At 47.0% G+C, this 26,059-nt stretch overlaps 1 protein-coding gene across 4 annotated transcripts in view; it reads right to left on the bottom strand.

Moving 5' to 3' along the window:
• The window catches only part of MDGA1 (MAM domain containing glycosylphosphatidylinositol anchor 1), a 185,823-nt gene that overhangs the window by 103,425 nt on the left and 56,339 nt on the right, over window positions 1-26,059 (bottom strand). For all 4 annotated transcript variants that reach the window (XM_039531598.1, XM_039531600.1, XM_039531601.1 and 1 more), the window contains exons 3-6: window positions 17,817-17,956; window positions 14,286-14,460; window positions 9,229-9,425; window positions 4,894-5,026 (exon numbers count right to left, since the gene is read on the bottom strand). In XM_039531598.1, coding sequence (XP_039387532.1) covers window positions 4,894-5,026; window positions 9,229-9,425; window positions 14,286-14,460; window positions 17,817-17,956 — 645 coding nt within the window. The remainder of the gene's footprint in view (window positions 1-4,893; window positions 5,027-9,228; window positions 9,426-14,285; window positions 14,461-17,816; window positions 17,957-26,059) is intronic.

Here is a 26,059-nt window from a genome sequence, read left to right as displayed (position 1 = left end):
GAGGGAGATTGGTGGACCAGGAAAGCCTGCCTGAATCAGAACCCGGCCCTAAGAAGGAGGGCTGCGGGGAGGCCTGAAAGCAAGGGGAAGAAGTGTGCGAGTCCAAGGACCAAGGGAGGCTCTGTGGAGTGAGGCTAGAATCTGGATACTGGTGGGCTGGAGAAGCCTGCTTGAATCATGGCACAGCTGTGTAGTTCCTTACATAGAGGGCAAGAGTTGGGTCCAGAGCAGGAGGAAATCTGTGTGAAAGGTTCTTCAGAGAGGCCAAGGGCTGCAGTGAGACTGGCACAGTTCCCTGGTTCAGCGGGAACTGGAGGGGAGCTGGGAACCTGAAGCATTGGAACAAGAGTGAATTGGAGCTGAAGCTGCCTGGTGTCCAGGCGAGGATCAGGGACCTATTGTCAATTGAAGATGACACCTTTGTGTTATGTTCAGCAATAATCCTAGTAAGAATTAGCAGAAACTTTGAACTTAAATGAGACAAATTAAACCATCAAGCCACCGGCTTAGTTTAGCAGCATACCAAAATATATCAAGTCACTTGACAAATGTTTTGTGTTATTCAATTACAAGGAAGACATAATAATTCATGATTTTTTTTATTCACTGTCTAAAAACTTGAGTTGTTTAAAAAAATTCTATAATCTAACACTTCAGACATCAGTAGGAATCTATTTTACTACGAGTCCAGAAATGCTTACACCTATTAAGGCCTAAAAGAAGTGGGCACTAAAAGAAGAAATTTGCTCATGATACTTCAAATATCACTAAAGAAGGCTGTACATAAGCCAACTAAGTTTGGGAACTGCTGGTCTAGATCATTCATGGTCCTGTATCCCAACCACCAGCTGGTGCTAAACACTGTAGCTCCCTCCTGGTTCTCTGCATGTGTCAAATACATGGTTCTACACACTTGGGGTACAACCCAGATGGCTCCCCGTTTATGGCACAGGTTGGGCAGATTCAAAGTGCACATGCAGCGTCTCGTCTTCTGGATGCTCACATCCTTGTGTTTGGTTTCTTTCATTCCTGCCCTCCCCAGGAACTGATCTCAAAAGCTTTCCTCTGCCTTCTCCACTTCATCTCACAAAAGGCCCTTTAACGGTCCTTGTCAGCTCCATCACTGGCTCCAGACAGAGCTCAGAAAGCAACCGGCGACAGCACAAAGGCTGAGAGTGCGTTTTAAGTAACGGCCATAATAATGCAAAATAAGACGTCGTTACATATTCATGAAGCCTGATTTAACAGCATCATTATTTCTGCCTCTCCTCTCCCCGGACCCTGCGTTAATGAGCTGTGCTGGATCTCTGAATTACGGTTCATACAAACAAGGCTAGGACGGCTGCTCTCTCCTCCGTGCAGGCAGCATAAGTTAGCAGCGTAACTGCAGCCAGAAAGCTCCGAGCACTGCAGCCTGGTGTCCTGTCTCTAGCAGTGGCCAATGTCCCCCTTGTCAAATGCACAGGGAGCACCCGGCCCACTGTGCAAGTGCTGTATATTTGAGGGGGCGGGGGAGAGGGATGGGGTTGCCATCTTTTGCTGCCAACCATAAGGATCAGTTTGAGGCACACCATTTAACTCCTTTGATTTCTCGGGGCCACAGCTGAAGGTCAGGTCCCTTGAGGGTCCCTCAACCTGGAGTTTTGGAAAATAAACATCAAATCCAGTGTATAATAGGGAGCAAAAATGATTTGTGTATTTGCCAGTGGTTACTTTAGGCTCTGAGGGGGCTTCACAAATCCAAAGAGGCCCCTAATAGGGTGGCCTGGCTCATCCTGGATGGACAAACCCCCACAATCTATGCAGACACGACACAGAGTACAAGACCATCCCTAAGGCAGTTGCTCTGAGCCAAGAGACCTTCGGTCTCGTCCAGCTGATACTGAATAGTAGTCACCTCCCCTGACACTGAGCCGGTCTTGGCTGGGAGTTGCTTCTCCTTGGCCAAGCTGGTAGAAACTGTACTCATGGTCTTGGTAGGGAGTATCTTCCTCCCGGCAGACCTGGAAGGTGTCAGAGATCGATTTCTTTGGAGGGGGTTTGGTGAGGGGAGGGTAGGAAGGCAGCAGTGAAGCATGAGTCAGATCTCGTTCTGGTTCTGGTAAAGATTTTGGGCTATTCTTTTAGTTTACTGAACTTGTTTGCCCAGCCCTAACTGCTAGAATCCTGTTGAGTGAGGACATGTTCTGTGCAGGGTAACTCAGAAAACGTGACCTCACTGGGCAGCTGCTTCCTCAGGGCAGGTAGTTGGTGTGTGTAACCAGGAGAGGAGGAACCTGTGAAATGTCCACCTGCACATCTCAAGGCAATGCTTCTCCAGCTAGACGGCCTGAACCCAGCCCCTACTCTGGGAGCTGAGATTGGATCACATCCTCCTCTAGTCAGCGGATGGAGGGTAACAAGATGCAGCCATTGTTATGCAGGAGATGAATCTCATTTATTTGTAACCCGTGGCGATTCCTTTTGTTCTCGGCTCAGAAAACCTGCTGGCAGAGTCTGCTGTGGAGCGAGGGGACCATTAAAAACAAAGAGTCGCTTTCAATTCCCTTTGAAGTCCAATTTGCTGCAGTAAAACTGCAGGAGAATTAACCAGCTGGGCTGCTTAACTTTGCAGAAATCAAGGGAGAAAATGTCAGCCATTCCCCAACCACAGCTGGATCCCAACACTCAGGCTGCAACAAACCGGCCCTGAGACAGGACTGGGTTCTGCAACCAGACCCACTGGGTCAGCCTCAGAGCTCTAGAACCAAAAAGCATCATCAGGAAGGAGGAGGAGGAGGCGGCGGCGGCAGAAAACTCCTGCAGGGGGAGGATGCACATAGAGAACAGGAATCGAAACTGGTGCTGCAGACATTTGTGCTGCAACCACAACACTCAGCTGCTGCCCAAGATAATCGAAGAGCCAAGCCGGGGTGGAGGAACCCATCAGGCCCAAGCTCTGGACTCCCGGGCAGGGAGAAGCACAGATCTGCACCACAGTCAGTCAGTAGCAAGGGGCCCCTGATGAATCATAGGAGCCACTTTTATAGCCAAATGGCAGAGGAGCAGCAAACAAGCTGGGGAAAGAAGATTCTCTGACCTGACCCATCACTTCCCCTCAAAGGTCCATACTATTTGGGTCTATAAATACTTAAAGATTTATTTCCACGCACCTCTGTGCTCCCTGAGTTTTTCTCCAGGTGCAGAAGCAAAGACATCATGAGTAAGGCTGTTCAGAATTCTGGACACAGCCAATGCTACAAGGAAGTTACTAATGCATGAGCAGAAGAGGGGAGGAAGAGATTTATGCAAGATCAGAGAGAATCTAAAAAATTATTCACACATATACAGAGAAAGACTTTATATTTGTGTGTGTATAAATATGAATACATATCTATATATAGCAAGAGAGCTACACACATCTGCTGTATGGGCCAAATGTTGATCTGGTGCAAGTGGCTAAGAAGTTGAGTCAATTTAGCCATGTACTGCACATGTCCTGGTACCAGATCTGATCAGCCTGAAAACCCTGCTTCCTTGTTCACTCAATAAAGGGGCTGAAATGAAAAGAAGGATGCTTGCTTTGCATTTATCTGGGGAGCGTGGTTCTGAAGGGGAATTAGATTCTATAAATCTACAAACATATCGTCTCAGAAGTCAGAGCTAGAAAAGCTGTTTGAGGCCCCATTCCCCTTGACTAGGGCAGGATTGTGCCTTATAATGAATACTCTACTGTTCTGTCCACTCTAGTTTGAAAGGACTCAAGTGATGCTGCTTCCACCTTTTGAGACAGTTGCAGAGTTCTCACTGTTAGGAGCATTTCTCCCTAATATTTAACCTAGGTTTCTCTTTTCTTAAGGTATTTAATTATTTATACATAAAAACATGTTCACTGTCTCAGCCCCTTGACTCAGTTAGATCAATACACATAATTTTCTACAGTATTAACTATTTCTCATCAACAGTTGGCACCATCAAGAGTTCTGCCTTCGTTGTACAGAGATGACACAAGGGATGTAAACTACTTTGTATTATATTAAAGCTAGGTGAATAATTCAAACAAGCACATTACATGACATCACATCACATTACAGAAATGAGTTCAGCCTCTTCTTTGATCACAGAATATCCCAAAGCAAAAAAAGCAATTTTCTCATATTTATTCATTATTTAAAATATTTGACAATTTTTTGCTTTTTGGGGCTTTTTTTAATCTATGGGTTGTGAACAGCTATCTGCAAGGATTTGATATACGATATTCAGTTGTTAATTAGTCAGGACTTCTCTGAATGATCACGTTATATTTTTTCTGTTCCTTGACTGGATGATCACTCAAGCATTCCTGTCATGAACATTTGTGCATGTGATTGTGAAATTTGTTTTGATATCTGCTTTCCACAGACATCCGTGCCAGTAGAACTTGATGGCTTGAATGCTTTCAGAAAACAGCCACACGAGGGGTGTGAATCAGGGTGGAGCAAAGTCATCCAAATATTGTACGGAGTATTTGTGGGAAAGTTTGTGCAGCATTTTCCCAGATATCAACTGTACAAAAAGCAAATCAGGAAAGTTGCTTTTATTTTTGTAAAAAGTTGGCTAGTTAAAAATCTACGTAGTTCCCTCAACACCTAAACAGAGTCTGTTCTCATGACATCCCACCAGCCACGGCAGCTGAGAGCTCACAAGAATGCCCAGGGCTGCTGGACACTTGCTGCTCCAACTCTTTGTTTGGTTCATGCTAAGTTTTGTATTGTGGACTTGATCCCATGCCTACTGAAGTCAGTGGGAGTCTAGCCACTAACTTTAATAGGTATTGGATTGGATCCCACTTCACCAGACCTTGGAAGGAGGACAGCTGTTCAGCAAGCAAGAGGTGCTCAGGGCCCAAAGGCATTTCTGTTGCTGCTCTCTTACCTGTTGTGTTAGTGAGCTGGAAAGTGATAGTCTTGTCAAGGATGCCGCAGACATTCCGGACGGATACCTGACACGTGTAACTGGCATAATCTTGTGGCCTCAGGTTTTTCAGCTTTAGAACTTTGGTTTCACCCTGGGAGTTTGGAAAGAAGGGAAACAGAGTAACTGAATGACAGATGTACAACGAACAGCTTTCAGCTACAAATCTGTGATCTGATTCTGAGAAGTGCTGATCAATGGGAGTTGTGAGCGCTCAGGACCTCTCTGGATCAGCCCCTCGTTCCTTTGTAAAAGAAGCAATAAAATGTGTGTGGTGATAATTCCAACCCAAGTCATTCTCTAAATAAATTAAATAAACAAACAGAATCAGCAGAACTACCATGTAACCTGGAAGCATTACTGAGCAGCTTTAGAGATCATCTCTTGTCAATTGCTGTCAGGATCATCTTGCAGGATTGAAAGGCTCTTAACTACTTAGAGCTAGATTCTGATCTCACACGGGGATATCCAGCAGTAGCTCTAGTCAGTGGAGTCACAATGTCATAAAACCAGGGTAACCAAGATCAGATTCCAGCCCTTAGTCTTTTAATACTTGGCTAAATATATGCTCAACAGTTAAACTGTAAACATTTGCAGTAGAGGAAAAAAGAGTAATTAAGAGAAATATTAAAAGAAATGATCAAACCTTTCTTTTCCCTTTGCTCAAGATTCTAATCTCATTTACACTGATATATTTCCAGAGTAATGACACTGTCTTTAATGGAGTTGCCCTGGATTTTTCATAGAAGTGTAACTAAAATCAGATTCTGGCACTGTCAGTCATTGGCACACAGCAGAACCAGAATAACTTGTTAAATTCACATGATAAGGGTTCTGTATATTCACATTTATGAGAAACACTTATGGGAAGTTCTGAGATGCACCCCATGGTTTGTACCCTCTAACTCATATGCCTTTATGACAGTTTGCCTTTGTCCTTTTATTTGTGAACATCCCTTTTTACAGATTTTTATTTAAAAAAATCTGTAAATGTGAAACGATATCAGCTTGACAAATCCTCCTGAAATGACTGCATGGGACAGGACATGGAGCTCACAAACATTATTATACATTGAACATGTAGTATCTGACCTGAGTGAATTAGCAGATAAATTCCTAGGAGACCAATACCCAAGTGAGAAACACTTCCCTGGAGATCCGTTGCTATGCTGCATGAACAAGGGCATTTACAATGTGCATGTCAACTAGTGATTTACACATGGCTCATATGCATCCAGTTTATTGATCAGTAGACATAGGGTCGGGTAAACGTATATAAACCTAGATTGTAAATCAGTTTACAAAAGCACAAACTGTTAAGCTGTTAGCTCATTTGTAAAATGTCAGCCATCTAAACCTTATACTGACACCAGTGTATCTGGCCTGACTGGCTGAGAATACAACAGTACAAGAGTAACTGAATTGTGATTTGTTAAACATGAGGCTTCTGAGTGACAAGACTGATTCTGCTATCACACCAGTTCTATATCCATGTAACTTTGCTAACTTCAATTTCTGGCTTAAGCCAGTAGAAAGAAGAGGAGAATCAGGGCACCTCTGCATAAACAGGGCAACCCTACACCACTTTCCCTCTAGCTGGCATTTGTAGGAATGACCCATGCTGGCAGGGACGTCCCTTGACAGGAAACCACAGATGGAACACAGAAGAGAATTTCTTTGAGCTGTGAGGGCACTATTCCACAGCCTAAGATTTCACCATTATCCAGTTTCTACAGATAGTCAGCCTCAGACTCCCTGAAAAGGGAAAGCCAGAGGAGGAGGTGATGTTCTAATGCCTGGAATTTCCTTACTGGACATTATACAGCACTGGACTAGACAGAAAATCCCCTCAAGACCAAAGTAGTAGCACTGACCTACAGCATTTTTTAAAAATCTATCACAGATCCACAGTGCTGTGCTCTTTCTGTCCCCATCTCTCTTTTGGTTTTTCTTCCAACTCCATGGCATGCAGGGAAGGCTTGTTTAAAAAAAACTATGAACAATGCCTCAATAACGGAGAGGTTGCCTGGGGCATGGCTCAAATAAAAAATAAAAACTGGCCAGAATCTGCTCTGGGCCCAGTTGCAGGGGGTTTGGGTTGGCAGAGAGATGTGAGGGATGAAACTGTCCTCTCAAGAACTACCCTTTCACCCTCTCCTCCTCATTGCTTTGTGGCATCGTTCTGCTTCATTAACCAACTTCAACAGTGTCAGCAAGGCAGTCACTGAGGGGCACTGAAATCCATAGCAGACTTTAGGGCACCATTTCCCAGAATGCTTTGGAATGCAGGCTACCCAAGAGCATTCCCTTCCACCACCACTACAGTTGCAGAGAAGAAAAACACTGGGACTTGATGGGGCTATGTGTGGAGGGGGCAGGAAACAAGCATAAGAAAGCATGAGGATTTTGACCTGCACATTAAGGTGGGGGGTGGGGAAGAGAGAGAAACAGACAGAGAGGAAGAGTACATGTGTATTTGGGATGCACATACTGCCATTCGGAAAAGCTCTTCATTATTAGCACTGTCAGTTCCAGCAATTACAAACACCCATGCATATTTCCAAACCAAAACACTCTTCATAAATAGGTTTCAGAGTGGTAGCCGTGTTAGTCTGTATCAACAAAAAGAACAAGGAGTACTTGTGGCACCTTAGAGACTAACAAATTTATTTGGGCATAAGCTTTCATGGGCTAAAAACCACTTCATCAGATGCATGGAGTGGAAAATACAGTAGGAAGATAGATAGATATATACACACACACACACACACACACACAGAGAACATGAAAAAATGGGGGTTGCCATACCAACTCTAACGAGACAAATCAATTAAGGTGGGCTATTATCAGGAGAAAAAAAACTTTTGTAGTGATAATCAGGATGGCCCATTTCAAACAGTTGACAAGAAGGTGTGAGTAGGGGGAAGAAATAGCATGGGGAAATAGTTTTTAGTTTGTGTAATGACCCATCCATTCCCAGTCTTTATTCAAGACTAATTTAATGGTGTCCAGTTTGCAAATTAATCCCAGTTCTGCAGTTTCTCGTTGGAATCTGTTTTGAAATTTTTTTGTTGAAGAATTGTGACTTTTAGGTCTGTAATTGAGTGTCCAGGGAGGTTGAAGTGTTCTCCGACTGGTTTTTGAATGTTATAATTCTTGACATCTGATTTGTGTCCATTTATTCTTTTGTGTAGCGACTGTACATTTTGGCCAATGTACATTGATTTGTCTCGTTAGAATTGGTATGGCAACCCCCATCTTTTCATGTTCTCTGTATGTGTATATATATATATATATATATCTTCCTACTGTATTTTTCACCCATGCATCTGATGAAGTGGGTTTTAGCCCACGAAAGCTTATGCCCAAATAAATTTGTTAGTCTCTAAAATGCCACAAGTAATCCTCGTTCTTTCTTCATAAATAGGAAGTGTATGGTATCCAATTAGGAACAGAAACAGTGCCATGTGACTTAGGGAACCAATCACATGGCTTGCTCAGTGAATCATCTCAACCATTCAAATTAATTTCCACAAACTCCTCATTTAATGTTAGGAGTAACTGACACAAACATGAAAACCTTGGCCTGCTCACAGGCAGTTTGCCAAAAGGAAAAAGGGCTAAAAATCCATTGGCTGTGAACAGCACACACGGCTCTAGGAGCGAACCTGATGAACAGAGAAGAGGTATTGCCATCAGCATGTGCGTAGCAATGGGAGGCTAGGGGATATGCAGCTGGAGAGATGGGAGGACAGGGGAAGAGTACCAGGGGCCTAGGGACTGGATTCCATTTCCTTCTTTAAGGAACATAACCAAACAGAATAACCTGGCCTGAATTCCTGAGGTTTCCTGCCTAACCATCCCTGGCTCCATCCCCAAAGAGGCCGCAGTGGCCCTTGGGCACAGGCGTCATTCTGATGGTAGGACAAGAAATTCCCAGCTACGATCCTCCCTCGTGCTCCACTCTTCTCCCTTTGTCTACATCAAACACTTTTGGGGAAGGCCTGCAGGCAGAGGAGTCCTCTTGACCCATCACCGTCCTCTGTATTGGGAGTGCTTCTTGCAATCCACACTTCTCCTACCACCCTCTCCTAGTATAGAGAAGCATCACCCACAGACAATAAACTTTGCAGGGATCCTGGATTATTGGGGAACCTGGGGGGGGTGCCAGGAGGAGGACAACATTTCCCCTCCTGGCATGGTAGGGATGGACCCATGATGATCTTCAGGCCCTGGTGGGTGATTTGCCAACACAAGCCAGTGGTGAGGTTTGGGGGTGGGTGATGTCTTTCTCACCTGTGTGTAGAGTGGCTCATAGATATCCACTCCATTATCCTGGCTGTGGGAGAGTGTCTCAGCACCCCGTTTCCAGATGAAGCGAGCGGGAGGGTTAGAGTTGACTGTGCACCGGAGGAAGACCGTCTTCTCCTGGTAGAAGCTGCCACGTACATCGCTGATGGTTTGGTGGACGGTGAGAATGGGCTCGTCTAGATCTGGAAGGGAGGGGGTAGGGAAGGTCCGCGGGGGCTATTAGCAAGGTTCAGGCCAGGGTACACACAGCCTCGTGAGCAGACAAAGCTCCAGGAGGGAAGAGAAGAGGGGAACCCCTCCACACATATACACACACACACGTGATGTGCACACACACACACACACTCAGTCAATGAAAACACTAAGCTAGAAGCAGACCTGACTCAACACATGGCACCTGAAGGGAATTGATGGGAGACACCAACCTTCTCCAGTCCACTACACAACATTCCAGGAGCAGGAAATAAGCTCTGATTTGCAGCCTCCAGCTGGCAGTAAGATTAATTGACTGGCTATCTGACAGGACCACAATGTCATCATTCCAGCTCCCAGATCACCTCCCCTCTGCTCCCTGATCTCAATCCTCTGTTCTAGCTGATAGGCAAAGGGCTCCAAACCCCAGGAACTCTCCTCCCCCACCCTTGTTCCCCTCTGCTCTCACCCTTCACTTCCGTGGCCTCTGTCTCTGAATGGGAAGGGATTTCTTCTGGGAAGTTGGGGCTATACCCTTCTCTTGGACATGGCCAGACAATGGAAAAAAACATGAAAACCCCTAAAGCTGAAGAGAAAATGGGAACAACAGATGGAGATTCATCTCACAGACAGGAAAGAGTCTAGCGGAATGTCAACCATGGGAACATGGGATGTAAGAACACAGGAACATCTGGATGCAGCCTCTTCTCTCCCATTAAAAAAGTGCACCCCAAACCCTTCTTCCTATTACCATGTGCACGGATCCTATCTCCCCTCCACCATCCCCTCTGCCCCTATTAAAAAAAGCACTGTAAATATCTTCCTCCCCTACCTCAAAACTATCCATTAGACTGTCCACTTCTCTCTCCTCTCCCTAGAAAAACCACCCTTCCAAGGCCTCTCTCACTTCCCCTGCACCAAAATCATGTTCGTCCCGGCCCTCTCAGTGATAGGATTAACCTTTAATTTGAGAGGATCTGAAAAAGAGTCCTGCAGAGAGTCCCATTTGGGGAGCTCGCCATGCTGGCAGACTTCGCCCACTGCAACCTTCCTGCTAGAAAGGGGCTTCTCAGACTGTGCCCCTGTGCTGTGAGGGGCTGGTGTGGGAGGAAAAAGGGGAGATGGGTCTCCCTCAGACAAAGGGGCTCCCAGACTCCAACAGCTGGAGAACGCCTGGACTGGAGCATCAGACAGCATCACTGTTGAGATCAATTGACATTCAGGCCCTGTTTAAAGTTGTACTAATTTGGGGAGATGGGGCCAAACTGGACTCCTGACTCTGACATGCCCCCAACCCCTCTCACACACACCTCTACATTTTGAGGGGAGGGTGGCCACTGAGCTTAGTGAAGAGACTCTGGATATTCCCCCCATCACCAAGCTCAGAATCAGGCCCCGACTTGACTGTGAATGCTACATCTGAGGTAACTATCAGTAAAACTCATGCACGCTGCCTTCATTTGTGCCTCCCTGCGACCCCTTCTGCCCCAGAGCCTATGAAGGGAAAGGCTGCATTCCCATCACTCCTTGTTCTTACATGTCACTGGATTTTAAAATATTGGTTCAGATGTTTGCAAGTTTGGAAATCTGGCTACAGAGGGAAAAGATTAATCGCTGTTAATGCGCTCTCTGGCTAGCATGCCTTCCCCACAGAGATGTGCGCATGGACCAGTCTATTTACATATTTTAATGAGGCGTGTGTTCTGAAGACAGCATTTATAATGGAAGCCAAGATTTGTTAGCCTGACAGCACCATGGCTCAGAGACATAAGCAGAACTGTTAGCTGAATGACAGAAAGAGAGAGAAGAAAAACAGAGAAGAGACCCTTCTCTACACGTGTTGTTAACAGGAGAGCTAACTGAATTTTATACTATCCTTCCCCTTCATCCATGACCCTGGGCAGAGCCTACCACCACCCCACTCCTCCATTTTCTTCCTTTATCCCTCAAGACATTAGAAGACTTGAGTTACAGCTAACATCCTTCCAGCCTGCCAATGCTTAGTCAACTGGAAGCAAGAGGATCACTATTACGATAGGAGATTTCCCTCCAACCCCCATGGACAGAGCACACCAGCTCCCCAGAACTCCCAGCCCCTGTCCATTTGTGCTCTCTCCATGGTAGCGCAGAGCGCTATCTTTCTTTATATTCCTAGATTTCCTCCTTCAAATCCTCTTTTAATAGCTGCCAGCCCTTGGCCCAGCCCTCCTGAGAGAAGCTACAATAAGAATCAAGGAAACACATATGTACAGTAACTCCTCTGAAGTCAATGGAGTTGCACTAGGGATACATTTAGCACTGACCCAACAGCATGGAATGCTTCAGTAACAGCATCTTCCTCTTTCCATTCGTCTTCCCTTTCCCCAGCATGGAACCACTCCAGGCAGCAGCATCCCTGCCTAGTGCAGCGAGACCTAGGAACTTTCTGCTGGCAACTGCAGCTTCCTAGATCCCCCTGCCCAGAAGGCTGGTTGGCAGCCGTTGATACTCAGCTGCATACTGCCTTGCTTTCTCCTTAGAGGAAGACTTGCTTTAGTGAAAATCAAAGGATAGGGAGCTCTGGAAGATCTGGGTGCATAAATGACAACCTACACCCTGCATCCATGAGACTCGGCCTCTATAGGGCTTCAGTCTCCAGATCAGTTTAGAGCTTTCTTCTTGTGAAAGCAAATTGCCCTCAGAACCAGCACAGGCACATACTAAGCATGACAAGGCCAAATCCATGCCTGGTGCAACTCCCTGACTTCAGGAGAGCGACACTAAGAGTGGATGTGGCCCAGAGTGTGCTTGTGTTTTGCTCTTCCCATAATCCACTTGATCTTGACCCAAGAGAGACTGACACCCCCCAGCCCCACCAAACCAGGACAAGGAGCAGTCAGCCTTCTGATTCTGGCCCAAGGCAGTGGGATCATTCACAGCAGGCTACTGTACCCTCCTTGGAACCATCTGCATGTGCCTAATGGAGCTTCCCAGGCAATCTGCAATACATCCTACTGAATGTTCCAGAGTGCACCAGTGAGCACCAGGGCTGGTCACTGAAGACACTAAAACTAAGGGCAGCATTGAGATTATGGGGACTGTTCCCAAGTATGTATTAGAGGGAGGGAAAGAAGGGTATGGTTTGAAATTCTGGCTCAGCCGGCTAAAGGCTGGCCCTGGTGATCCCTCAGCCGACTACCTGATCTTTCCTAACTGCTCCCTTTTATATACAGCAAATACTGAAAGAAAGCAGACTCTTCTCCCAGAAAACACACAAACAGAAGAGACGCATTACCAAGTCCATGTGCAGAGTAGATGTTAGTATCAGAAAGCCCTTGGCCACCCCATTGGCCCCACAGTTCTAAAGGTCAGAGATGCATGAGGAACCACAGGACTCTACATCACCCTACTTCCAAACTGCACCCCAGATGCAAAGGGACCTCCCACAACTTACAATGCTCATATCAAGAGTCTTTCCACAATCCCATTCCTAAAGACACAGAGGCCTGGACAAGCTGCTATGCCATGGTCTGAGAAAACCAAAGTTCCCTTTGTAGGGGAGCAATTACATGCCTGAACGGTAGAGGTGAAAGTGGAAGGGTGGACAAGCCAAGAGTTCCTAGGTGGTTTGGGAACTTCTCAGAGCAAAGACAGCTGGAATCCATGGAGAAATAGTGACCCCATCCACAGCAGCATTAGCTGCAGGAGGAGTTACATGTGTCCCCTGCCTAAGTAGTAGGATGGTACTCACCCAACACTGCCCCAGTGGGGTAAAGGAGTGGGGCAAGGTAAGGGAGGAGAGAAACTCAAACCAAAGCAGAAGGCAACAGTCAAAGCTGATTTAAAATAGGAACCTGCCCAGGCTGCAAGACACAGTTCTGGATCCTGACTCTCCCAAAGTTGTGGGGGTGCTCAGGCCAATCGCTAATGTAAACCTTTACTTAATGTTTAATTAGACCCTCAGAACTGAGGTCAGTGAGGACCTTGGTTTGGTGCCACCAAGATTTGAAGGGAACTGCATCAGTTGATGGCCCCAGGCAATGAGCAGAATTCCCACCACACAAGGAAGCAGCTTGATGGGAGTCTGTGCTGTACTGTGCCTGCTTATCCTCCGCAAAGCAGAAAGTGTCTGCCTAGTAAAGTTCCCTCAAAATCGTGCTTGGTTCCAGGTCTTTGGTCTCTCCCACAAGGGGGTATCTACCCAACAGCAACACAACCCCATTCTAACCTTCATCACAGCTGGCCACAACAGCCCACGTATAAATGCTGCCCCCCACAAGGCGTAATAAGTGGAATCTCCAAGGTGAGAGAGACCCAGGTAGAGCAGTAAAAGGCCAGAGGAATTTCAGATCAGCTCTCTTCCTTTTTAGCTTAAATTGAGGGATTCTTGGCTTTCCTCCTATGCTCACCCCTTATTTAGCCATTCACAATTCAGCCTCCTCAGGAGCATCCCACTGTTCCGACAGTGCTTCAGATGAGGCATAGTAGGAATCAGTGCAATGGTTTCTGGGGTGTTCCAGGCATCTACGATGGATCTATTTTGGAGTGGGGAGCAAGTCAATGTTGAAAAGGAGAAAAACAAAAGGGAACAGAAGCCAAACACCCTCACCAGCCCAGATAACCATTGGGGACCCTTGCAGGGGATCATGGTCCCTGGGCTGAGAGAGGTTGGTTTAGACAGAAAGTCATCCTGCCTCACAAAGGGTCTAACATCCCAGGGGGAAGTGGGTTCCGGAGGTATCACTTTGGTCCCTTTGTCCCTTAGGGGGGAGCATGGTTCTAGGTTTATGTAGAGTCCTGCTGGCCACACAGTTAGTTATAGACACACATTAGAGCTGTGGGATGCTCTGGGCTGCCGCTAAACGACTTACACTGCACATCTACTCGAATGGACTTGATGGCAGGGACCCCAACCCCATTCTCTGCTTTACAGTAATAGCGGCCTCCCTGCAGCCTCTGGATCTTCTCAATCCGAAGGGTCTCATTAAACACCGATGTCTCCTGGAATTTGTCCGAGGCACTGCCAGCAGTTTTGGTCCACCTCACCTGCAGGGGAATAGGAGAGGGAGGGAGGCAAACACAGCAAAAAGCCACACGAATGGACTCAGAGCTGTGGACACAGCTCTAAGGCCTCAGATTACAGCAGCACTCACCTTTGTGCCCCTCATCTGAGAAGGCAACATTCCCCACCTTATGCCCACAGAGTCAGGCACAGCCATGTTCACTGGAGCCTAGGCAGGTTTAGCAGCTGATCCCAAAATGTCCCTGCCAAATGGCTGCACCTGCCCATCCCCAACCCACTAGTGCCCCGCAGTGACCCCCAAATGTAACAGCTCCTCCCATCTTGCTGTGTGTTCCCCTGCCATTAAACTCCCCCTACTATTCGCAAATGTGCATTACACTTGCTCACTCCTGATCAGTTCAATTAGCCAGCACAAAACCTTTGCCAAACCCGGTTTGCTTAGTGCTGGCACACACAGGGCTTTCCGTGCCGATCCTTGGAGGGCAGAAGCTGGCTAGCAAGCCAAGCATGCATGGCCAGGAGGGGTGGGACCTTGCAGGTAACTAGCTCATGGCTACAAAGCTATTATCACCACTTCTCTTGGCACCTTTACCATCATTCTCCAGGCAATGGAGAATAAACAAACACACAGAACATATAGCAAATCTCCAGAACACAAAGACCAGGTAGTTATGGGGGACTTTCACTACCCAGACATCCCTTGGAAAAGTAATACAGCAGAACACATTTCCAGTAACTTTTTGGAATGTACTGAGGACTACTGTTTGTTTCAGAAAGTGGAGGAAGTAACCAGGGGGATGGCCAGTTTAGCCTTGATGCACTCTAACAAGGAAGAATTGGTTGCGAATCTGAAGGCAATCTGAATGAAAGTGATCATGGAATGACTGATTGCATGACTCTAACAAAAGAAAGGCGTGAACAAAACAATGGACTTCAAAAAAGCAAATTTTAACAAACTCAAAAACTGGAAGTAAGGTCCCATGGGAAGAAAATCTAAGGAATAAAGGAATTCAGGAGAGCTGGCAGTTTCCCCTGGAGACAATATTAAAAGGCACAACTGCAAGCTATTCTGATGCAAAGGAAAGATCAGAAGACTAGTAGGAGGCCAATATGGCTCCATCAGAAGCTCTTTAATTACCTGAAAAATCATAAAGGAATCCTACAAAAAGTGGAAACATAGATGAATTGCTGGGAGGAGTGCAAAAGGACAGCGCAAGCAAGTAGGGACAAAATCAGAAAGGCTAAAGGGCTTGTCTACACATGAAATGCTGCAACTGTGCCACTGTAACAGCAACACTGTTTAAGCACTTCCGTGTGGACACTACCTAATTCTTCCATCAAACTAGCACTGTCTACACTGGGGTTAGGTCAGATTAACTATGTATCTCACGAGTGTGGATTTTTCACACCCCATATCGATGTAGCTGGGTCATCCTAATTTTTTATTGCAGACCAGGTCTCAGGCACAAAATGAGTTACACCTGGCAAGGGACATAAAAGACAATATAAAGAGGTTCTTTAAATAGATTAAAAGCAAGAGAAAGACTAAGGCCTGGTCTACACTATGGGGTCAGCCACATTAGGTCGATTTAAAATTGAATGCGTCCACACAACCAACCACATTCCATCGACCTAAAGGGCTCTTAAAATTGACTTCTGTACTCCTTCTCGGCGAGGAGAGTAGCGCTAAAATCGACTTTGCTGGGTCAAATTTGGGGTAGTGCGGACACAAATCGACGGTATTGGCCTCCAGGAGCTATCCCAGAGTGCTCCATTGCCTGCCCTCTTTGGACATACACGCCAGTGTCCCATATGCACATCTGGGCTCTGCATGTGCTAGTGTTACACACAAACAGGTTCTGGGGATGCCACAGCTTCTTGTGCAGCAGCGTTCTGCACAAGGGGTACACCAATGTTCTCTAGTCCTGCCAGGCTCAGAGTGCCCATGAGCTTCACATTGCCTGCATGCTCTGCATGCTCCCAGGCAGCATGGGCATCAGTTCTCTCCATGCCTCTATTCTGCACACCCAGGATCTGCCCACTGTGCACAGGATCAGTGTGCCCAAGTGCCTAGGGTAGGTAATCCTCCACAATGACACACGAGAGGCTCTGTTGAGTGGCCAGCTGCCCAACATCCTGGCTCAGACTGTCACCATCTTTTTGTTTCTTAAAAGACATTCTGTTGGCTAATTCTAACTTGGATTCTCTGGCCGAGCTGCTCTCTCTCCTTTGTCATTTCCTACCAGCCAAGGCCCAAGAGACAAGTAGCGCCTGGTCAGTTAGTGCAGGGAAGGGGTGACCGGCACACACAGAGCTTCAGGTTATCAGCATCAGTGCCTACAGCTGGCAAGGCTGCTGCAAGGGCAGCAGGAACCGCTGAGCTTCTCACCAACCCTCTTATAACCCTCCCCCGGACAGCTTCATTCACAGTGTAACTCACTCCCCAGGGTTTATTCTGGCCCTGAAGGCCCAAGCTTAGCCACAGTTTTACCCATGCTCTGGGGTCATTTACACACATCAGCTGCTATGTAAGAATTTCTCTGCAGTCCTCTCACCTCTATGGTATGGGTCTGAATCCAGCTTTGGACAGTAGCAATCAAAAATTACCACCACTGGCAGCTGCTTGGTGTCCACTGTATGAAATGAGTTGATGGGTCCCAGTCCAGCTCATCATGGACAAGTGTCCATATCAGAAAAACGCCCTCTCCCCCAGTGTTCCCCTAACTGAGTGATCCCTTTTGCAGGCCTGGTCCAAGAGGCCAAGGCTGAACAGACCTCAGAGGTTCGACTCCGCTCTTACGTTGGTGAGGTGTGAAGGGGAAGCTTGCACTATTCCTGTCCAAGCTGTGCCTGTCCTGTGGAGGGAGGATTGGAGTCTCTAGTGTTACCTACACAGCCCTGAATTCAACACAGCCCATGTTTTTAGTTCATTCTGGCCTGTTAGAAGGATAGACGCTCTGGAGAGAGCCTTGTGCTACCAATATACAGCACACGGGCAGAACTGGGCAATATTTCACCTCAGGCCCTGTTGCATCCAAAACACGGTTCTCACTAGTACTCGAGCCACAGGGGAATCTCCATATGCTGTACTGTGGTAGGACTTCTGGCCTTGTTGTAGGCCACAGCCCTAGCTCCAGAGGACACTCACTCATCCAGTGTCTCTGCTCCTCAGCCCTTTCTTTCTTTTATTGCAGCTACTGCCCAGGAAGCCAGGGGAGAAAGAGAGGAGAGGAACCTACCTTCAAAAAGGTAGAAGAGTGAAGGTAGTGGGGAAAGGGGTCCTCCAACCACCCCCAATGTCTCCTCTACAAGGCGAGATTAGAGTGAACCCAACGGAGAAGCAAAGGGGTGCGGGTGACTGGCATTACAGAAAGGTTACCTGCGGCCGTGGGTGTCCCGTGACCAGACACTGCAGCACCAGAATGTTGCCCTCCCGGATAGTGTACACTCGTTCACTGATGTTAGCTTCCTTCACAACACAGGCCTGCCCCGCATGGATGATCTGGGCCTGAGCTGGAGCTGGGAAAGAGAGAACTAATTAGAACAGGGAATGCCAGCAACGTATAGGTGGAATCCAAGTCCTCACAAAGCTGTTGGAATTGCCACACTTCGCCCCGGGAGCCACGCAGCCTCTGCTGGGCTGCAGAAGGTGAAAGCAAGACTAAGGTCAGTACTGGAGAGGCAAGGGCAGCATTGTTCTGAAAACTGGGGAATTTCCTCCCTCCCCTGGCATCAGTGAATTTAATCTGGGGGAAAGAAACTGGGATTAGCAGCTGTGGAGACTGAAGACTAGAGTACACTGAGAGATAGTGTAAGCCAGTGATCAATAGGAGCCAGGAACTTCTGAACTCTATTCCTAGCTCTGAGAAGGAGTGTTGTCTGGGACTGGCTGTGTGACCTGGTCAAATCAGGAGTGCTCTGTGCCTGTAGAAGAGGGATTATGATGGAGATTTACCTTGCAGTGGGGTTAGGAGAGTTAATCAGCCAGTCACTCCAAAGGGCTCTGCAGAGATGTATAAGCACTGGCTATTCATACTTATCCCCAGAACAGGTTACAGCACAGGCCACGGTAGGTACAAGTCTTCCCCATGCTGTCAAATCAACATGCCTCAGCCTTGTGCTAGAAGGATCCTCCTCTAGCGGTGAGAGAGGACTTCATTCTCTGTGGCTCCTTAAATCCCTGAGATTTCCACTGAGACTCCAACAAGGGCCAATTTGTGGCAACACTAGGAACTGAACTGAGACCACCAATGCTTTTCACGGAGGCCAATGCAGCAGCATCCAAAAGGAAAGATTTTTGGTTCCCCCCCAAAGAGGGAAGTGAAGGTGAAAGGCTCCATATCCCATTACCAATTCCTTAAACCAACCAATGCCTCACCTCAAACCCTACTAGTCAGTCCTGATCAACAGGAATAGGAGCCGTTTCTACAAGTAGTAAGGGGGAATATATAAAAAGATCTGGCTTGAGAGGACCTGCATCAACAGTCATCTGGTCCATATGCTGAGAGCGCTCATGATCACTGCAGCAGCTGGGGAGCGTTGTATGTGACTGTGCGCATCCCCATGGGACACCAGTGCTTGGCCAGGCAGAAAACTGCAGCCTAACTTTAAGGAATGGATAAACCTGCAGATGTTACTAGTTCAGTGGGGCATGTGTTTCCTTCTTGCTGTAGCACTTCCATGTGGATTCAGCTCCTCAGCCCTATCACCCCCAGTGTAATTCAATACAGGACAACTTGGAGAGGGAAATGAAGAAAGGGCTTAAAGCAAAGAGTTTTATAAAAACTCTCTAAACTGAGCACAGGGTTTGCAAGGAAACCCCGTTACGCTGGCAGAGTTAAATACCAGCTTTGGCACAAAGTTTGCCGAGGTGCAGGGACTTTTGGAGTAAGCCACAGATCCCGTCACCATGCAGCCACCAAGGATGAAAAAAATCAAAATATTGTTAGCCAGTGCGAAATGAAAGCAGTGCTTTGTGCAGCTCTAAACAGTCAGCTCTGCATTCACTAGCCGCACAGGCCCAGGCCAGGCTGGGTTGGACAGTGGAAAAGGGGGTTTGCAGTTGTCAGGGGCAGCTCCAGGCACCAGCACGCCAAGCACGTGCTTGTGGCAGCAAGCCGCGGGGGGCGCTCTGTCGGTCGCCGCGAGGGCGGCAGGCAGGCTGCCTTCAGTGGCATGCCTGCGGAGGGTCCACTGGTCCCGCGGCTTCCTGTCTACCGTGCTTGGGGCGGCAAAATACCTAGAGCCACCCCTGGCAGTTGTGTTACTCAGACCAACGCCCTGATCCTCAGTTGGTGTAAGTTGGGGCAGCTCCATTGCCGTTAGCCAAACTAGGCTAATTTAAAATAGCGGAGGCTTTCACCCCCAACTGGGAAGGAGGGTCGCATTTCAATGACTGGTTACCCTGTTCCAAGAGCTGACCATTTATAAAACACATCAAAGGTGCAAGCTGTAGTGCTACACAGGGTCTGTGTGCTAGGTGATCACGCCCCCTCTATCACCTTGTCTCCTCTCTCGTTCCAATTCAATGGCAATTTATTGGCAGGATCATCAGATAAGTATTGTCCACACAACTGTGAGCTAATAGAATCAATGCATTTATTGGAACGATATTATAGCAAATATATGGACACTCATCTCTGCCGCTCCTTCCCTCTCCTGCCTATAGCGTCTGGAGAGATCTCCTGGGATAGCTCTCACAAGAGTCTTGTCATTAAAAACTAAAACACTGAAACCAGGACGCAAAGCTACATTGATATGACTGAGCAGATGAGAGATTTGCCTTTCCCAAGAGGATGGGGGGATTATTGTTTGCTAACCATGTCAGTAGAGGGAGAAAGTGGAAGCACTTTAAGAAACAGAAAGGGCTTGGTAGCTCTATGGCTAGTGCGGAGCAAGAGGAGGTGGTGCAATCCTCTCATACACAGCTCTGCCATGTCCCCTCAGTGTTGACCTGACGTCCTTTGCTCTGCTCTTCCAGTCCTGGGCTCCCATCCCCAGTCCCAGACCTGCCAGGGCACCTCAATCCTGAGTCTGCAGCACCAACTATCAGTCACGCTGATTGCACCCAATTCTGGATTTGTGAGGAATCTGCACTGCGGATTAAAACAGACACCCTCCGTCCCAATCTCATCCTGAGTTCTCTCCTTGAAGCGGGGCTGCCTGCATTCCAACAGACCCTTCCTGTCTCAGAGCTCTTTCACTTGTGGTAACAGCTCAGCTTCTGTCGCTTTAACTTAAATGTTTCCCTAAATTCCTCTGTGCACCCTGCTTACTGTACAGTCCAGCTCATTTTAGATCTTCTAATTTCGGTGGCTGTCTTCCCTCTGGTCAATGCCCCACTGAAGTCTCTGCTTTTTTTTGCTCCTCTCCTCTGATTAGCCATTTCCTGCCTGCCAGCCTTATCTCCAAGACAGTCCCTACAGGCTAGACTACATGGGGGATTTTATCAGCACAGTTATACCGGTATAACTCCCCACGTGGACACACTTATTCTGGAATAAAAGTGCCTTTTTCAGTTTAGTTTATGTTGCTTTGGAAGTGGTGTAAGCTAAATCAGAAAAAGGCTCTCATATTCTGGAACAGAGTGCCCACAGGGGAGTTATACTGGTAACTATACTGGTATAATTATGCTGGTACATTTCCATGTGTACATGGTCCCTAAGAGATGTTCTCTGTCCTCTCTTGCTCTGCCGCTCTACAGAGCTCTCTCTAGTCCAGTGGATTTCCATATTGCTCAGAAGCAAGACTATATTTCTAGCTTTACTGGTAAGTATCAATAACTTGGTTGAGCCCTGGGGTGCTGGTGCTGGGGGCAGAGGACCATGGTTCTCCCACTTTTTACCAGCCATAAGGAAGTGCAACGGGGTGCGGGGGGAGAAGGAGGGGCAGGGCCTCAGGGAGAAGTGGCGGTATGGGAGGAGCACTGTTGAGGCACCAGTGTCCCCCCCCCCCACACACACACTGTTAGGAAGCTTCCCCTGCCTGATCCTCTTTGCAGCAGGACCCCTTCTCCTGATTACAGAGAGAGGCCCTTGGGAGAGTGAACCACTGCTGCTCATCAATCCTTGTCCAAACAAAGTAGTAGACTCTCTCCTGCAGTAACAGCACTGAGTCTCCAGCAACAAGAAGAAGTCATTTCATCTGTCCTCTAAACCCAGTTTGGGGCCAGGTCTCTGAATGGAGAGTTCAGAAAACCTGCTGTACCATCTGCAGATGGCTTGTGAAACCACTTGGCTACCACGTAATGGGAGTCTGATCAGAGAAAAAACTTCATCGTCAGTTATGTTTACTTCAGTGAGACAACAGGGAGATAGCCAAGGGCAAACTCTACCCTCAGTGTTCTGCAGGAAAGATATCCTAGTGGTTAAATCACAGAATTAGCAGCTGTAAGATCTGGGTTCTGATCTCAACTCTGCTGGGATGTGCTGTATGGTCCTGGGAAAGTCAATTTGTCCCTTTGTAAAATGGTCGGATGAGGATTAATTACAGTCGCAGGGTGTTCATGTGGAAGGAATATTATTATTTCCCATCATCCTGGGTCCCATGGAGTTTTTAGCACACAGAAAGGTTATAGGTCTCCAGTGCAGTAGACAGCATTACCTCCCTCCCCAGGTGGTGGGACTGCATCTGTCACAATAAACAAGGCTTTGTGGAAGCCACTTTCTCCTGGGAGGAACAGGAAGATCAGACTGAGGCAAGGGGATTGGTGCTTGGGGAGTGAAGCAGTCATCTCCATCATTCCCTGTGCGAGTCCCATAAAGTATGAGCCCTGAGGAGACATTTCCATGTGTTTTGGTGGGTTTCCCTAAACCTGGATGCCTCTCTGAGTGTGCAAAACCCAAAGAACCACAAGAGGCAGAAAAGGAAGTGCTCCAATGCGCGCTGGAGGCTGGGGCAGGATTGTGTCCCTGGTCTTTTCTCCAAGGCTTCAATCCACTTTTCAGCAACCGAAGCAAAGCTGCTTCAGAACTTCCATTCCTCCCGGACAGAAATCCACCACAGAGAAGCCCAACACAAGGGGCTTTGCTCCAGACAAAGCAAACAGTCCAAGACACTCACAGCTGCTTTCAGGGAAAGATGCAGCCTTTGAAAACCTACCTATCTCACAGCACATCCTAATATTTCCCACTCTGGAAAGGTCTGGCCCACAGGGAGCTTGGCCTCTGCACTGAGATTTCTAACTAGCCTTTCACTTGATATATTTACACACTAAAGTGAAAGGAAATTGGAGAGGATAAAATAACTTTATGCCAGTGCAATGTACTGTACAATGTTATCACCATCATGTGGGAAGCTTACGAGACACCTGCTCTTTAGAGGTCAATCGTGTTAATAACAAGTAGCAGAGGAGAGAGAAATGGTCTTGTAGGGAAGGCGGCAGACTGGGATTCAGGAGAGCTGGGTCCCATTCTCTGCTCTGCCACACTGCTTGTGTAACTTCGGGCAAGGGATTTAATCTCTCAGTGCCCTGCATCCCCAGCTATAAAAAGGGGATGACGTTGCTTCCTTATTTCACAAGGGGGGTTGTGGGGATCAATCCATTTACATTTACAAGGCTCAGACAGGAGCAGCAAAGAGTCCTGTGGCACCTTATAGACTAACAGACATATTGGAGCATGAGCTTTCGTGGGTGAATACCCACGTCGTCGGATGCAGGCTCAGATAGTACAACAATGGAGGCAACAGAGCAGTGAGGGCTGGGGCAAAGAAAGAAAGATATCCAGGGTACTACTCAGACCATACAACTTCATGGGAAGAATGCCAAACTTCTTCATATTAGGTCAACATTTTCCCTCCAGATACTATTTCATGACAGGGCCCTAAAACCAACCTGGGGCGAGTCACACGGAGGAGAGAACCTGCTGGGTCAGCTGGCTGGGGTCCAGACACTGAAGAGGCTGAAGTTTTATCCAAGTCCTTCATCTTGTACCAGACAAGCTAGTGGGGCCCCACAGCTAAGCTCCAAACAGAAATCGGAGCCGGGCCCAAGGACAGCAGTTCTGCCAGCTGTACCAAAAGGGAGCCTCCCCCGGAAGGAGCTGCTTTGAGCTGGGAGTCTTCTCCCACTGGGCTGAGTTTATAACAAAGCCAGCTCAGCATGCCAGGAGATGACTCTCCGCTAAGACCTGCTCAGAATGGCTCCCAATGGTTTGGCCCACAGCCAGGCAACTCCCAGCTGAGAGCAGTTCAGTGTAGTATCAGCCTGGAGTCAGCTCCCCTGGAGCTGAGTTTGTCAGGCCTGCTGTGCTCTGAGCGAGGCTTACGTTATAAGCCGTTCTTCACAGATTTTACACAAAATCCCCCCAGGCTCTTAGTGACATCAGCCAGGTCAGCAAATGCAACCTGCCCTTTTGTTTTCTCATAACCATGGGCTATTGCTGGGTGCACTTCTCTCTGCAGTCTGCTCCTCAGACCCAGATGTTCAATATTCTTGTTCTCAAAAGGATAGAAAAATCCATACGAGCAGCCTTAGCCTCAGGAGCAAGCCTAACAGCAGCAAGCCTGCATCCATCCACCCTGGATAGCTGTTCAGGCCAGAGAAAATGGATACGTCACACGCTCCTTTGTCTCGGAGTAGGCGACCACGAGTGTCATCAGCTCAGCACGCCGTCCACTCCTAAACACAGATCCCAGGAAAGATCTGAGGGTGCTTCACGGGGGACTGGGAGGACAACTCATCCTTACACACAGTGTTGCCCTGCCCCCACCTTCGCTGTACCTGTTCTGGGGTTGCCTCCCTGGATAAAGAACTTCAGCCCCCAAAGCTGTTAATGCAGCACCAAAAATCCACATACCAAGTACAGCTTCCAGTCCCATCCCCCTCTGGCGTGAAGCGGGTTGTTTGGTCCTCCCTGCTGCCCCTTGTAGGCTAGAGCCTCCTGCTCCTCATTGACACGGTTCATCAGAACTACTCAAGACACCAGTTTTGCCAGTCACGTGACTCTCTATGTACCCGGTGCGATTATAAAGCATCCTCTTCTGCAAGTAGGTCAAACTAGGAAGGCAGAGCCCTTTCCCTGCCTTGTTGATCTGTCTCCTTGGAGTTACAGCGAACACGGGAGTGGGGAGAGGGCAGTGCTGAACACTCACTTCTAGTCTGATTGACACCATCTGCTCAAGCCCTGAAGAGCCAGGCAGCTGGCTGCCAATCATATTCTCTCACATCTCCTGTCTCGCACAAGAGGCAGCTAGTGGATGAGCTTTGCAGCTGGTGCCAAGAAAGAAGCAGAAAATCCTACAATATGTTGCATCAAATGGAGGGTACAGGGGTTTATTGGAATTAAATTATAAATCATTCAATTTTTCTTGCTGAGATAGTATTGTGATCAGCTACCTAGAGTTTAAGTATCACCACCTTCTCCGGGATGGAATCACAACTGCTCCACTGTGTGTCATAAGTCCTATACTGCTAACAGCTAAGGAAGATTCTCAAGTGGTAGGAGCCTCTACTTTGGCAGCAAAAGGCAGAGTCTGACCCCAATTTTTCTATAGAGTTCAGAGCAACCACAGAGACCTTTGCACACATGGCACAGTGACATACCCAAAGACCTAGGTAACATGCTGTGGTGTTACTGTGGCTTTAATTATATCTAATTAAAGGGTGTGGGAGAGGACAGTGGGAAAAGGCTGCTGGTTTTAGGTTAGACTGATACATACAGAGCATTTTAACTCAACTCAATCAATGTTAACTATGTATCTAATAAAGATTTATTAAATTATTAGCTATGAATTATTATTATTAAGACTAGTGGATTACTTGGCCATAAAAGAATACATGGCAAAAGGAGTGAAGGAAGTGATAAAAAACTGGAAGAAGTTAAAAAAAAACAACTGAGGTAAGAGTTACTCAGAAGTGAAAACAAATTTGAACGAAATAAGATGGATAAATGAAGAGTTCTCACATTTCTCAAAATGTCAAGCAATGCTGCAGAAAAATTGGAAAAGGTTTACACAAGAATTTGATGCATTTTTTAGGGCAATCAGCTCTACTCATAAGGAAGATGAGCAAAAGATTGTTATATTGTTATCTTTGTGAATACTGCAGGTACAAAAGCAATTTCATTATCCAATTCATTTGAGCTTAATGCTAGAGAAGGAGCCGACTAGGAGTTTGTTTTAAAAATATTTGAGGAATACTGTTTACCAAAAAGAAATGAAACATTTGAAAGATTTCAGTTTCACTCAAGGAATCAAAGGGAGGAAGAGACTTTTGAATAATTTTTAAACGGAACTAAAAGGTAAGAAGTCAGACATGTAATTTCCCCAGAATCTGAATCCATGATAAGGAATCAAATGACGATGGGTATAAAAAGGTATCTCGGTAACAAAAGAGACTGTTTGAGCAAGATCTAAATCTAGAAAAAGCAGTGAGAATTTGCCAAACTGCTGAATTTAATTAACAACGATTGCACATTTTAGAAAGAAAACAAATTGATGTGAATATAGACTTGCTAAGGAAAAGGAAACAAACAAGTCTATAGAGTGTTAAAGTTAAAACATATGAGCATATGAAGGAACGTTCTAGATGTGGTTGGAGGCACTAACCTAGACAATGTCCAGCATATGGTCAGACCTGTCAGATCTGCAGGAAACAGAATCATTTCACAGAAGTTTGTAAAC

This window comes from Mauremys reevesii, linkage group 3 (genome assembly GCF_016161935.1).
Source record: "Mauremys reevesii isolate NIE-2019 linkage group 3, ASM1616193v1, whole genome shotgun sequence".
NCBI classification, from domain to species: domain Eukaryota; kingdom Metazoa; phylum Chordata; order Testudines; family Geoemydidae; genus Mauremys; species Mauremys reevesii.
The sequence above is the reverse complement of the archived record's forward strand: the minus strand, read 5'-3'. Positions and strand labels throughout refer to the sequence as shown.